The 14923-nt window shown below is 56.7% G+C and overlaps 1 protein-coding gene across 1 annotated transcript; it reads right to left on the reverse strand.

Moving 5' to 3' along the window:
- Positions 1–66: 66 nt before the first annotated feature.
- Mnt (MAX network transcriptional repressor) lies at positions 67–14683 on the reverse strand. The gene is made up of 6 exons (XM_070027500.1): positions 14261–14683; positions 8476–9067; positions 7891–7932; positions 7588–7699; positions 2506–2698; positions 67–2313 (listed from the first exon to the last, which is right to left on the reverse strand). The coding sequence occupies exons 1-6, from the start codon at positions 14331–14333 to the stop codon at positions 1532–1534; spliced, it is 1794 nt and encodes a 597-aa protein (XP_069883601.1). The 5' UTR covers positions 14334–14683; the 3' UTR covers positions 67–1531.
- Positions 14684–14923: the final 240 nt, after the last annotated feature.

Consider the following 14923-nt stretch of genomic DNA (forward strand, 5'->3'; position numbering starts at 1 on the left):
CCCCACCCCAAGACAAATGGAAAGAAGTCCCCTGGGAGGTCTCCAGGACCAGGAAGGAACTGGGAGTTGTTTAGGCATCTAAGGAATCTTTTATTTCAGAGGAAAATCCATTTAAGACCTCTGCTGGGGTCCTCAGCACTCTCCTGGGGCACTCCAGAAGATCCCGAGTTGGCCCCTCCTGGTCCCTCACACAACCGGACTCCAGTGCAAACTTAACACCTAGGGATATTCACTTTCCCCACACCAAAAGGCCATTGGTGAGTGTCCAGTGGGGAGCTGAATGTGCATGTGTGCGTGTAACTGAGTGTCTTGACACAAGGCCACTTGTAATAAATATCCACACAGAGAAGCCAACGAAGTCTACCACAGCAGAGGCGGGGCAGAGCATCTCCTAGCACAGCACCCTCACTCCTGACCCCAAGTGTAGCACTGTCCCTGCCTCTCCCATAATGGAAGGTGGCAGTATGCTACAGCGCTCACTAGGGAAGGGCCTTCAAACCTCCACTGGAGTAACGGGGAGACCAGCTCTGCCCCTTTTACAGATCCCAAGGGCTGTTTGGGAAGGGGTACCAGGCTTTGGCCATGTCCCTGGACTTCATCTTCCTGAGGTCTCAACAATGTGGCTTCTAAGCCCCTGGAATCCAGACCCATAAAGGCCTGCCCCTAGCTCCTGGGAGGGCGCTCCACACAAGAGATCACAGAACCAGGGGGCATAAAAGCCAAAACAGGACCTCCTGGAAGCCTAATACCAAGCCCAAGATGGGGATAGGGGTACAGGATGGCTCCTCTCTGATCTCCCACAGCTCCAACTCAGCCTGCCCTCTGGAGGTCAAGAGCCAAGTGGGAGGGATAGGGAAGCTTGACAACAGCTTGGTTTATTGTTGGTAACCATTTGAAAGTTTCTACTGCAACGAATTAGTGACTCCGAGTGGGTTAGCGAGCACCAGGTCCAGGCCCAGGCCCCCACCTGTCTGGGCATGACTCCGGTCCAACCACTTCATCATAGGATCTGTCACCTGTACTCAGAGAAGGGCCCCTCATCAGGCATGTCCCCAGCTTTCAGGACCAAGTGGCTTCAGGTCTGCCCCCATTTTCTCTACAAAAGTCTCAGAGAAGGACACTGAAGCCAGGGTGGGAAGGCTAGGGTGCTTCGTCACCTCACCAGATAGAGCAATAGCAGCAGCACAGGAAGGAGGGCAGGGGAGGGAGAGCCAGGGAACATGAGGCCATTATCACTTCAGGGGACAGGGGCTGGCACTAGCCACACAGGTGGCACATCCACCAGTGTCCTCAGCAGTTATTCTATCAAGCCCTAGTACAGCGGGGTAATACCCTGCCCTGCCCCCAACTCCCTGGGAGCCCTTCCCTCCCCTGGCTCAGTGTCTCTGCACCCCCTTCCCCTAGGAGGCCTGGGGGTGGTGTGGGTTAGGTGGGCCTGGGCCTGGCTGGAATGTGTGGAGCTGGTGGGTAGGAGAGGGAGGGACAGGTCCCCCTCCCTGCCCCCACTGGGGGCCTCTGAGTAGCCTCATCCTCAGGCCAGCTTCAGTGTGCTGACTGGGAAGGAGGGCATGGTGACCATGGTCACTGGGTTAAGCACTGTCTGGCCTACCAGCTGGGGGTGGTGCACCACCTGAGCCCCCACAGCTGGCTTTGCCATGACAGTGGCCGGGGGCCCCAGCCCGGCTGTGCCGTTCACTTGCTGGTGTGAGAGGGTGTGAGCAATGTGGCTCACTGCCACTGGCTGGCTTACTGCCACAGGCTGTGGGTACAAGGGCAGCTGGGAGCCAAGGTGGGCCACGTGGTTGAGGGTGGCAGGGTGCACTGTGATGTGGCCGATGGGGGGCGTGGCAGGTGCTAGCTGCACGGCAGGGCTGGGGGCTGAGGGGGCAATGTGGGCAATGTGCTTGCCGCCTGGCCCCTGTAGAACATGGTTCACAGTCTGGATGACTGAGGCATGGGTGGTGGCTGTGTGGGCAATGACCGTGGAACCACCCCCAGCTGTGGCCACCAGATGAGCTGGAGCTGGCACCAGTGTCTGGGCAGGGGTGGCTGGTGGGGGAGGTGGGGCTGGCAGAGGGGTCTTCTGCTGTGGTGGCAGTGGTGGCGGCGGCGGCGGCTGCACGGGGAGATGGGCAGGAGACAGAGCCACTGGGTGAGGATGGGGGTGAGGATGTGGTGGCAGAGGTGCAGGGGCAGTGCTGGAAGGTGGCAGGGTAGACTTCAGCAGCTCCGGCTGGGGACGATGGCTCAGCTTAGGTGGGCCCAGGCCTGCCCGGTCCTCCTCCATATCCTCGTCTATGTTGTCCTCACCCTCTGTGGGGGAACAAGGAGCGGGGAGCAGATCAGAAGGGCACAGAAAACAAGTGTGTGGAGGCAAAGATGCCACTAGGGGCCTGGAGACAGGATGGGGTAGAGAGCAACTTTTCTAACAGACAAAAAAACCTGACCAGGGAAGCTGGACACAATGTCTGAAGGTGGGAGGGCTAGCATAGGGCCAGGGCTCACCAGAGGCGGTGGAGGTGGAGGCCTGGTCATCCTCAGGTTGGCCCGTCTGCCGGAGTACACGGTCGATCTCCAGCACGTCCATCCACTGACTCAGCTCATGTTTGAGCTCTGCCAGCCGCTGCTGTGTGGCGATCTTCTCCCTCGCCAGCCGTTCCATCTCATGCTCATACTCCTTCTCCTTCCTCTTTAGGGACTGGGGACAGGACAAGGGACAGGACGATACACTGAGCAGCAGCCACAGGCTGCATGGTACCTCAAAACCTCACGTCACATCAGCAGACCTACAGGGACATTGCAGTGACAAGGGGCCTGGTGGGACCTGAGCCACTGGAGACCAGGCCTGCTTATGCTTCTGAGCACTGTGGGATCTTGAACACATACCACTGAAAGCAAGCAGATTCAGGCCAGCTTGGACCCAAGTATGAAGGCCCTCTCCTACCCCTACCTCAGCTTGTTTCTGAAGGACTCACCGCTTCTTGCCTCGTCTCTCTACCTCCACTCCAGATGCCTCCACTATCATTCTTCCCCTCTGCTTAGTCACTGATACCACAGGCCACTCCTCAGAACCTGTTCCCCCAAGAACCCCAGAAGGATCTTATACTTTCTCTCCACCTCACCATTTGCTTTTCCCCTTTGGTAACCTTGTCCTTGGAGATGGCAAGCTAAACTTTGGGACAGCATCCTCTCATCTCCTTCTCTCCAATTACCATTTTGCACAGGGTTAACACAGCTCTAATCTGTCCGTTCACGTCCCATTTCCAAGCTCCCTTCTATACATACCTCTTTTTCATGTCTCTACAATCTCCTGACTTTTATCTGCACCAGCTGGTGGTAGAACTAAATCTTCAGATCTCAGCCTCCTCGTAGCCAAGATTACAAGTGTTAGCCACTGGCACCCAGCCCAAGTATATCTCTCTCTGTCTCTCTCTCTCTCTTTTATTGGTTGTGGGGCTTGAACTCAGGGCCTGGGCACTGTCTCTGAGCTTTTGTGCTCAAGGCTAGCACTCTACCACTTTGAGCCACAGCTCCGCATCTGATTTTCTGGTGGTTCACTGGCAACAAGAGTCTCATGGAGGGCTGGGAAGGTGGCTCAGTGATAGAGCGCTTGCCTTGCATGCATGAGGCCCTGGGTTTGATTCCCCAGCACCACATAAGCAAAAAGAAAAAACCTGGAAGTGGCGCTGTGGCTCAAGTGGTAGAGTGCTAGTCTTGAGCTGAAGAGCTAAGGGACAGTGCCCAGGCCCAGAGTTCAGGTCCCACGAGTGGACCCCCCCCCAAAAAAAAAAAAGTCTCATGGATTTTTCTGCCATGTCTGGCTTTGAATGATGATCCTCAAATCTCAGCCTCCTGAGTAATTAGGATTATAGGTGTGAGTCACCAGTGCCAGACTCCATCTTTATTTTTTTCCAGTCTTGGTACTTGAACTCAGGGCCTAGGCACTGTCCTTGAGCTGCTTCTGCTCAAGGCTAGCACTCTACCACTTGAGCCACAGAGCCACTCTGGCCTTTTCTGTGTATGTGGGTACCGAAGAATCGAACCAAGGGCTTCATGCACGCTAGGCAAGCACTCTAGCACTAAGCCACACCCCAGCCCCCAAGTCTATTTCTTGATCTGTTCTTGAGCACCTGGCCTCCCAAGGCCTGGGGAATATGTCCAATATATGGGCTCATCACATACTAGAACCACTATTTCTCTTGGTTTTCCTCTTTGAACCCTATCTATCTCAATGCCTAAACACAAACCCTCCCATCTTCACCAGTCTGTCTCACTAAGCCACATCCCAGGCCCCCAAGTCTATTTCTTGTTCTGTTCTTGAGTATCTGGCCTCCAAGGCTTGGGGAATATGACCAAGTATATGGGCTCCTCACCCACTAGAACCACTACTAGTCTTGGTTTTTCTCTTTGAACCCTATCTATCTCAATGCCTATACATAGACTCTCCCATCTTCACCACTCTGTCTTGTTTGCTCCTGCTCCTAGACCAAACCTGGGTCCCCACCCCTCCACTATCCTTCTTCAGCTCAAAACCTGGCCAGGAATTCATGATTAGCTTTATCAAATATCTGAATATTAAATTAGATACTATCAGATGTCCACCAAAATAGCTGATATGTGTAAATATATTGTTTTCGTACCTTGTCCCTGCCCAATATGTGAAAGAAGGTAAGGACTGCTCTCCATTTTATTACCCTCAGTACCCTACCAAGATAGGATGATAAGCAGAGTGCTTACCAGCCTCAAGGAAAGATCTATGAGCATGTCTGTCCCTGCTCTGGCTCTGTGCAGTCTCACCCTTTCATCTTAAGGAGAAAGAATCACAGGAACTAAGTGCACTGGAGACCTTTATGCATCCACACCCTAGAGGCTGTCTTGCTGTTGTGGCAGCTTTTCTTGACTGTATATAGCAATGCCTATCCATTCGGGCCTCACTGCTCTACACTCCTTTGGCCCCAAACTACTGACCTCTGACCAGTGAGAAATGACTCAAACTATCAGTGCCGCGACATATAATGCAGATACAGTCATACTCTGTACTGGCCTTGACCACACAGCCCCCTTCTACTATCCTTACTTTAACTTGTTTTTCCCACATTCTGCTAGAAAGAGTAGAAAAGACACCCTCCACCCCGCCCTTCCACACCTGTGTGGCTTCTCATGGGTCTACCCTGGGCCTGCACATGGCATCACAGGAGGCTACATCAATGGCAGGCCCCTGGTAACTTAGCTATCATTGGAACCTGGTGGCTGGCTGTAACTGCCACTCTGAAATCTACTGGCTTTCAGGGAGGCCAGACTTTTAGATCAGGAGCCAAGAGCTCTTCTTCCCACAGTGGAGTTCTCTACAGGTATACAAGTGCCTGGAGACTAACTTCAGCCTATACAGTTTCATTTTTGGTTTGCCCTGGTGATACTGACAGTCAGAGGCACAGCTTCATGCACACTAAGCAAGTATTCTACCCACTGAGTTACTTTATTTTAAACTCACTTCCTCTCTGTGATGACCTGGATGCATGCCTGTGCTTCCTCTGCTCTGTTCTCTATGGTGGTCTTCTAGTCCTATACCACCTCTAGGTTCTGCTGGGTCTCTTGCTCTCCATAGCCTCCTGCTCTGCACACAATACCAAAACCCTCATCCGCACATCTTTTACTTCTGAAAAGGCATCTTCCTCCCTCCAACACTATCTGGATTGCCTCCTGAGTTTATCCAGATATATCCAGCACCTCTCAAATGTCTTCCTCAACAACTTGCCTGGGGTCCCTCTCACTTCCTAGTCAGCCCAGCCAGGAGCCTAAAGGAGCTTCATTCTGCTGCTTCTGAATCTCTGAATGACTTCCAAATCCACTTGTTATGCAAGACTCCCCAAGTATGCATCTGTAGAGGAACTTGCCAGTTCATCCTTCTACTCAGCAACGATTCCTAATAACTTTTACAGTGCCTGAGGTTATTTGCATGAATAAACTCAATTCTCCTAACATCTCCTTGGCACGACTAGTTTTTCAACTTCACCATACAGAAGTTGCTATTCGCAGAAAATATCACAGCCTCTCAACAGGAATTTGTCAAGAGGCCACTTGGCTAAAGACAAATTATACCCTAAGTTACAACCTTAAGTTCTGCAAAAAAAAAAAAAAAAAAAAATACACATATTCCGAAAATAAGCTATTTGACCTTCCACTGCATCCTCCAGACCCCGGGTAACCCGGAGCCCCTCCCCCGCTCCGCGGGTTCTCCACCTCCACCCTAGCCGCAAGAGGCCCCGCCCCTTCGGAGCACGCGCTCACCCACGCGGCCTGGCTTTGCTGCGTCACTCCCGCCAGCCGCACCCTCCCTCCGCGCGCCCAGGTACCCCGCCCCAAGTCTGGCTCGGCCAATCAGCGATGCTGCCCTGCCCCCTCTTGGCTGCCGGGAAGCGAACGGGAAACGGGCCAGTCCCTCCCCCTCGCTAGGGAGGGCGGGCGGAAAGGCGCGAGTTTGCCGGCGGGGGAGGGGGGAGGGGAGAGCGGGCAGTGGGGGGGGGGGGGTGCGTAGCGGCGCCTGGGTCTTGCAGCAAGTCAGGTTCGGGCTGCTTCAGAACTGTCACCCCTGTGGGGGGGCCGAGGGAGGGCCGGCTTCTTGGACGTCTCTGCTTTCACCCCCCCCATCCCGAAAGCTTCCCAAACGGGCCACCAGGGAGACCCTGAGGCGTCACCCCGCCCGCGCGGCAGGGAGCCCTAAGCGCCGCCCACCTCCTCAACGGCTCGCGTCGCCGAGGCAGCGGAGCGCGGCGCGCGCCCATCCCCCGCCGCCCCGCGCGCCGAGCCTGCAGCCGGTTTCCAAGGAAACCGGAACTCCGGGCCGTCATGGCAACTGCCTTATCGGCTCGCTCCCCGCGGCAGCAGAGGGGCGCCCGCCCGAGGGAGGGGACCGACAGCCTAGAGGGTCCACTACAATTTAAAACATAAAAACCCTTTCTTTCAACAACGGCAGAAGGGAAAGCCAATTTTTTTTTTCTTTTCAGTGAGCCCAGAACTGTGTGTCACCCAAATCCCTGCATTCGCCTTTTCAGGTCGCGGCCTCTCGGTGCCTACGCCATCCTGAGGGGGGGGATCTTAAGCCTGGCGGACAGACCAGCCCGCTGCCAGGGAGGGAGGTTCCGCCCAGGAGTTCCCCCACCTTCCTGTCCCACTTATTGCCACTAGCGACAGTCGCTCGGGCCAAGTCGGGTTCCCGCCCTAACGGAGGGCGGGGCGACGCCAGTCACTCGCGCCCTAGTCACGCGCGCTGCGCTCACACACTGCCGAGCGAGTCAGCGGCGCTGCCCGGGGCCCGCAGACGCCGCGCGCGCGCGGGAGAGGAGAACACCACCCCCCTGCCGCGCACGCGCCCTCCGCCCCGCCCTCCCGCGCACGCGCCCTCCGCCACCACCCCCCCCTCTCTCGGGCTGGGAGCCCCGCTGACGTCAGCGGGGCCATGTGCTCAGCGCCCGCGTGGAGGCGGGCGGGGGAGCCGGCGAGCGCGGGAGGGCGGGGCGGGCTGCGGAGCAGGAAGCTGGCGCTGCGGCCTGTGGCGGCACCGCCCGGTCCGGCTTCCCTCCCCCATACCTGGATGTACCGCAGCGCCGTCCGCAGCACACTCAGATTCGATGTCTTCTTGTCGTCCACATTGGGGATGTTGCGCTTCAGGGTCTCAAAGCACTCCTTTAGATGGGCCCTCCTGAGGGAGAGGGAGCGAGCTCGAGTCAGCCAGCGCCCCAGACTGGGGAGAGGAAGGAAGGCCTCGGGGAGGGGGGGAAGAGGGGAGCTAGGGGAGCCCCACGGTGGGCAAATCCCAGGGGAGGGAGGGAGGGAGGGACTGGGGCCCCGAGTCACACACGCAGGTGCGTGCGGGCGCGCGCACACACACACCTGTTTTTCTCCAATTTGTTGTGAACTTCTCTGGTTCCGATCCTGAAACCCAGACAGACAGGAGGCTCAGAAAGGGCCTTGAATAGGCAGCCTTCCTGAGCCCCGCTGCCATCCCTCCCAAATGCCACAGGCTTTTTGTCCCCAACATTCTTTAATAGCAGCAATGGGCAATGAAAAGTGTTTGCCCTATGCAGAACCCCTACCCCCACTCCCCCTTCTCAGGGCACAACTAGGCTCTTAATCCACATGCCCTGTAACCCTCTATCCCTCCCGGTCAACGATTGAGACAGACAGCTCAGATGCTGTGACTGTCAGCAGCCAGTTGACCCTGGTCCCTTCCCAAAGGCCTGGAAGTAGCATAAGCCCCTGGGTGATGGCATTGGAGAGGGTCTGAGAACAAGAAGGTAATGGCCATTCATTCTCAGGACAGAGAAAGCTTAGTAAGAACAGTGTCCAGCCTGTGCAAATACAGGAGGTACTTCTAGATTGGGCATGACATGCTGGGAAGGGTACTTTCTCTTGCACACACACAGCCAAGGGACCAGACAAGTTCTCTCCATCCCTCCGGCCCCACTCCCCACTCACCCCCCAGGCCTCTTCTTCTGTTCACTGGATTTGGCTTCTTCAGCTGGTGCCAACTTCAGGGTCCCAAGCGTGGGTGGGGGTGGCTGCTGGGGGGCCAGCTGAGGCTGTACGCCAGGGTGGGGTGCTATGGTCAGGATGGGTGTGGGGAGGGGCTGCAAAGGCTTGGGGCTGCCAGTAGGTGCAACAGTGGTCTTCGAGTCCGGCAGTACAGGAGCCGGGGTGTGCACTTGAGGCCTGGCAGGCAACGGGGCAGGCTCCTTAATGCTGAGTCCAGGAGTGCTGACCAGGGCTGGCTGACGAGGTGCCAGGGGCAGAGGCTGGGCAGCAGGGGGCAGTGGTGGGGGTGGGGGCAGTGGCTGGGCAGAGTTGGTCACTACAGGAATAGGAATGACAGTCAGTGGAGTGGGAGTGGCAAGTGGGGGTGGAGGTGCTGGTGGGGGAGCTGGTGGGGACAAGGGCAGCGGGGGTGCCTCGATGCGGGGTTCCTCCACAGGTAGGGCATGTGCTAGCCTGGCCAAGCTACTGGCTTTCTTCTGTTCCTGCTCCCGCTCCCGCTCCCGCTCCCGTTCCAGACGAAGCCGCTCTTGCTCCTCTATGCAAAGAAAGAACACATGGGAGGGAGTCTCAGCAGGGCTGATGGCTGTGGGTCCTGCTTCACCCAGTCAGTGTTCCATGATACCCCTTGTCCAGGAAAGAAAGGGTCCAAGGAAAGGTAAGTAGAAGCTGTGAGGGTGCTGTAGGCTTGACAACCTGAAGCTTGAGTGGGTAAGGCAGGTGATCAGCCAGGTCCAGAGGGCCAAGAGGGAAAGATGAGGTCAGAAAGCTGGGCAGAGGCCAGCCACCATAGAAGAATGGAGACAGCTTTCACAGTATTTACAAAGCACCTGTTAGAGAGCAGGCAGTACTTTTATTTCACAGATGTTATAAATACAGACAGGCCCCTGCACTTCACAGATGCAGTAAATGAACACAAGAGAGGTCACACAGCAAGATTAACACTTAGCCAGATGCCTAGTACTTTCAATGTCAACATGAACTTGCATACGTTCACATCCCCAATCCTCACAAGAGCCCCAAGTCACAGGTAGGGCAGGGATATCGCCTTTATGAGACAATCTCTCAGGACTTCTAAACTCCCAGACCAGTCCTAAGTCCTCTTTGTGTTCTAAAGAGACTATAAATATACTTGCCCCTTCTGTTAGGATTCATTTCTCCCAATCCCTTCTGTTCCATCAACAGCAACAAAAACTAGAAAGGTAAGAGGCAGGAGGAAAGGTAGGCCGGATTCTTTAGCAGAGGCAGAGCAGGGGCATGGACTCAGGCTACCTTCACTGGTCACTTCCTTCAACTCCTCTGTTGAAAGCCAAGCAGGATGGTGAGGCCTGCTCAGGAGCTGATAGAGAACAGGAGAAGGAGCAGAGCCTCTCCTTACCCTCCCAGTGCTGTCCTTTCCCAGCCCTGCATAGGGCTGCAGGGACTCAAGACAAGCAGAGGAACTGGACAACCAGCCTCTTGCTCCTGCTGCATTCACCACTGTGTGAACGAGTGGACACAGCAGTGAGTGGACACACCCAAATGTGAGTTGAAGCTGGGGACAGAACAACCTCTACAAGTGTTACTGGCTCAGAGGCCCAGGGCCCTTTGGCCAAGGGACACCTTCAGAGTCTCCAGGGCAGCTGCTGGCCCTGCCCACAGGGAAGAAGCCCAAGGAGGAAACAGAGGGGAAGTATTCAGAGTAAAGCTCTCCGTGGTTTCCCAGCAGCCAGGGCTCAGGGCTGCCAGTCACAGGGCCTCTCCTGATCATCCCTGCCCTTCAGGAAGCTAAGCCGCCAAGCTGGGCAGGCCTGCTCCAATGTGGGGAGGCCTTGCTTTTCCAGGCCTCTCCCCACCTGCCCTGGCTTAGATTACAGCACCAGAGAAAACCTGTTCCTTGTGCTCCAGTTTCCCACAAACCACACTGGCAAAAAAGCCTTGCTGAATTCCAGCTCCAGACTGCTGGCAGGCTGGGCCTGGCAAGATAAGGCCCTTCAGCTCCCCATCTCCACTTCTTCAACCCAGAATCCAAACATCCATTAGCCTAGGAGCAAATACTCTACTCTCCATGGGCAGATAGACAGGGACCCAAGGACAGGTGTCCTGGGAACCTAGACAAATCCTGTATTTTAAAGCAAATCCAAAGCTTACCTAGGAGATGGCAACCTCCTTCCTTCCCCTCCCCTCTTCCAGAGGCAGGGAGACATGTCTCCCAGGTGCCAGGAAAAACCCTGGTGAATGGCAAAGGTCCATCACACTTGGCCTAGCATGAGCAACTCTGGAGGGAGGGAGGCTGTCTTAGGACGGAACCAGTCACCAATGCTTTCTGTCCCCAACCACTCATTTTCTACCCAGAGACCCTCTCTAGGGCACTGAAGGGCCAAATACACAGGTGCTAGGGCCTTCCTCAAGAGCAATCTGCAGATTTCAACCATTCTGTACTCACAGGTATACATACGCCCTCTCGCATACATACATGCACACTCATCTCCCTGGGATCTACCCGGTGCTGCCCCACCCCCAAGAATTTATCATGACCCTTTGGGATAATCCAGGGCCAAAGGCCCAGGGAGCAAGATTGCAGGAGTGCTACTAGCAATCTTTTTTTTTTTTTTTTTCTTTTTCTTTTCTGGTCCTGTGGCTACCACTCTACCACTCTACCACAGTGGCCAGTTCTGACTTTTTTTGGCTAGTTTATTGGAGATAAGAGGCTGCTGGCCTTTCCTGCATGGGCTGAGTTCGAATCTCCATCCTCAGATCTCAGCCTCCTGGGTAACTAGGATTACAGGCACAAGCCACTGCACCAGCTACCTACAATCTTTTTAAGCTATAAGGGGCCTAGGAACTTAGGCACAGGGTTCCAGGTTAAGGGGGTCCACAAATGTGCACTTTGTAGTCCCAAATGTGCACAGCAGTTTTCCCCTTCAACAGGCTACCAGGGAGCTTGGCAAACAAAGCAGACCCAGGGCAGGACATGGACAGGTGTCTCTGGATACTCTGCCTAGCATCCTCCAATCAAGGGAGTAGAGCCCAAATTACCCCTGGGAAGACCAAATTAAGCCATCTTGCAGAACAAAAGAGGGCCTTGTCCTTCCTTTCTTATTTTTTTCTCACACAGGCTCCAATGTGCACCCATCCTCAGGTTCATCCATCATGTAAGCCAACTATATGGTTTAGGCCAGAAAACCTGTCCTTGAGGTTGAAGGAGGAATGGACAGGAGAATTTCTGTTCAGAACTGATCATCGGGTTCACATCCCACCCTCTTCTCTCCCATTCTTCCTGCTCCAGGATAGAGGATAGAATCTTAAGAAGAAGAAAGGGAATTCTGGAGGTTAAACTGCTGAGGCCAGGTCTGGCCAACTCTAGACAAGAGATGCATGTTTTCTTGGAATAGATTAGGCTTTTTAGCACCATCCATCTCCCAAGACTCCCTGATTCAGCATCAAGAAGCTCTGACCCAGTAGCTGAACTTGGCTAACCCCCAGTTCTCACCACCTGGGGGAGGGGCAGGGCTCTGCAACTGCTTAGGAGAGCCATTCCCCAACTGCTTTGCCTGCAAAGCAGCTTACATCACCCACCTCCATCTAACTGACCAGTCCTTTGCTTAATTGGAGAGGAGTAGAAGGGATGACAGGGATGGTCTTCTCCCTTCCCCCATATGGCCTTTCAGCCTTCAGTCAGGTGAGAATGAAAAGAGGGTACACCCGGAGGCAACAGCAGGTCAATTGTGTTCACCTTGAGCACTCCTCTTGGTGTCTATGCATAGGGACACAGATTGACACTCCCGATTGGCATTGTGTTGACAGTGGCAGGAGGTATCAACGTCCCCAGACCTAGTGCTTATTTCCTCCCTCTCCCCCCTACAGCTGAGACTGCACACAGGACATTCTGGTTAGTGCATTGTCCATTGCCTCACCCCGCTCCAGACGCCCCCAAACAAGGGAGAGGAACGTGTAGGCTGATGTCCCAACCCACCAGTTCTGCAAAACCCGGACACTTGAGTCTGGCACATCTCTAGTGACTCTTGACCTTGAGAAGCCAGTCGGATCCGACTAGGCCTGCGGACCCATAGCTCTCCCTCCCCTTGCTGGCTACCGCCCCCCCCCCTCCTCCGGCGCCGCTGTAGCGGCGGCACAGGCTGCAGGAGCGCGCGCGCGCACACACACACCACACACTACTACCTCCTGCATGACTCATCATTGAAGCAACAATAGGCAGCGAGAACGGAAAGGAGGGCGAAGCACTCGCTACCACAACCCACCGGCCGAGTAGTGCTAGGGGGTCTGGGAGGGGACGGGAGTCCCGGGGAACTGCACCCATACGGTTCAGGGGCTGAAGCCTACTTGACAGTGTGGAGATCAGCAGTCTTTCTCTCCTCAGCCCGTATCTCGGCAGCACCCCTAAGGCTAGCGACCAACCACCAAGGGTGCGTGGGGCGGACCATAAAATCCTAGTGTCTCTGCTCTGAGAAAGAAATGCCAAGGTTTACCCCTTTTCAGTGTGGATCACTGCAGCCGGTGCAGGGCCACGAAGGACTGGGGAGAAGGTTTGGGGGAGGGGGATAGCTCGAGAAATCTGAGTCCTAAATGTCTTGCCACTCTGGGATTCTGAGGGTTTCCCTCGCCTCAAGAGCAAATACAGGAAGATTAGGCGAGAATCGAGAGGTGAATTTCGCTCCTCCTTCCCAGGGCAAAGGCTCTCTCTCCCAGGGAGAAGCCCAGCGGCCCGATCCCGGGCCCAACCCGGCGCAAGGTTCCAGGCCGGCCCCGCCCAGGCCCCGCCCCCGGCCGAGCGCGAGTCGGGGAGGAGGGGCCGGGCCCCGCCGTCCCCAGCGGGAGTGTCCCCCGTGCACGTGGTCGGGGGCGGGGCCCATCCACGTCACCACCCGGTGTAACCAACGGGCTTGGGACGCAGGCACACGCAACATTCCAGCCGAGAGCGGGTTTGGAAGGCGTAGACACGCCACATTCCACACCGGCTAAAGCCGGGTTGAGCGAGGGGGCCCAGGAACCGGCCCCGTCGACTCGTGGGGCATTTGCAGAGACGCCCAATCAGCCCGGCTTTCACTCAAACCCCAGGCGCGGGACCCAGCCCAGCCCTGGGAGGCGGGGTCAGGCGGGGCTGGCTAGGATCATAAGACACGCGATGTCATTTCATTCTGCAAAGGCCGCCTCCGCCCCGAGCGGCGCGTAGATCTGCCGGGAGCGCCCCCCCCCTCACCCTCCTGCCGGGACCAGGAAAGCCGGAGAGCTGCTCCGCGTAGAGTAATCCCCACCCCCACCCCGTTACACACACGCCCACTCGTGTGCTGTACACACGTCGGTGTACACGTCCGTTCGTCTGCTCTCCGAGGTTCCCATTACACATCTCCCTGCACGCACGCACACGCGGGTCTGCCACCCCCACGTAACACCAGCCCTTGCCCCAACCCCCGGTTCACACATCCTCAATGCTACCCTGGGTGCCGCCGGCCCACGCGGCAGGAGCCCCCCACGGATAGTGTACGGGGGTGCCAGGCTGCTAGGGTGGCGCCCGAATGAACCAGGTCCTTTGCTGCATGTTAATGAATTGATTAATTATTTTCACTGCCCACATCATTCCTCCCGGGCGGCAGCTCGGGGGGGGGGGGGCGGGGGAAGCTACGGGCTGCCGCCGAGAAGGGGGGGCGCTTGGGGTTTCGTGTGGGTTCAGGGACCAGGGTCACTCGCCTCCCCTTGCCCGGTGCCCCAGGGGCCCAGCCCGGCCGCTCACCACGTGCTCTCTGTTGTTGCTGAGCTTGCCATTCCAGGAAGCGGGCGGCCTCCAGTAGCGTCTCGATGCTCATCGCGCCGAGAGCAGCCGGGGGCGCGCCGGGGCCGAGGCTGCGGCCCGCGAGCCAGGCACAGGTCAGGCTGGCGGGCGGGCAGGAGGGAGGGATCACCTCCGGGGGGCGACAGGGCTGGGCGGCGCAGCGCACTCCTCAGGAAAGAACGGGGGAGCACGGATAGAAAAATCAATGTCTCCCAAAATATTTGCAAAAAGATAAATCTGCAAAAAAAAAAAAAAAGATCCCCCCAAGAGGCGGCACTGCCTCCTTTTCTTGCCCTCCCTCTTTTCCTCCCTTCTGATGCCTCCCGCCCCGCGGCCCCCGGGAGTCCCGCCGACAAGAAAGGGCTTTGCAACAAGATGGCGAGGAGGCACCGACACACACAACAAGGGAAGGAGCCGCGCTGCCCCCGGCCGCCGCCCCCGCTACTACACCGGGGCCGCAGCCAAAGCCCGGACCGGAGCCCCCGCCCGAAGGGCCGGGTCGTCTCACGGAGGGAGAGGCGGGGTCGCGCGCTGGGTGGCCCCGCCCACTATAAACGGCGCGCGCGCACGCGCGCGCACGTGGCTTAGATGGGGGAGGAAGAGGGAATCGGGTTTGTCGCGCCC

The sequence above is a fragment of the Dipodomys merriami genome, unplaced genomic scaffold, assembly GCF_024711535.1.
Source record: "Dipodomys merriami isolate MVZ:Mamm:240054 unplaced genomic scaffold, mDipMer1.0.p SCAF_19, whole genome shotgun sequence".
In the NCBI taxonomy this organism is placed as follows: domain Eukaryota; kingdom Metazoa; phylum Chordata; class Mammalia; order Rodentia; family Heteromyidae; genus Dipodomys; species Dipodomys merriami.

Bases quoted from the DNA above. Each gene is read 5' to 3' on its own strand.
- Mnt (XM_070027500.1), bottom strand. From the start codon at position 14,333: ATGAGCATCGAGACGCTACTGGAGGCCGCCCGCTTCCTGGAATGGCAA. The intron at 7,933-8,475 runs GTGAGTGGGGAG...TCTGGGTTTCAG, and splicing joins CAGAAGAAGAGGCCTGGGGG to GATCGGAACCAGAGAAGTTC. The intron at 2,314-2,505 runs GTGAGCCCTGGC...GTTCCCCCACAG, and splicing joins CTCCACCTCCACCGCCTCTG to AGGGTGAGGACAACATAGAC.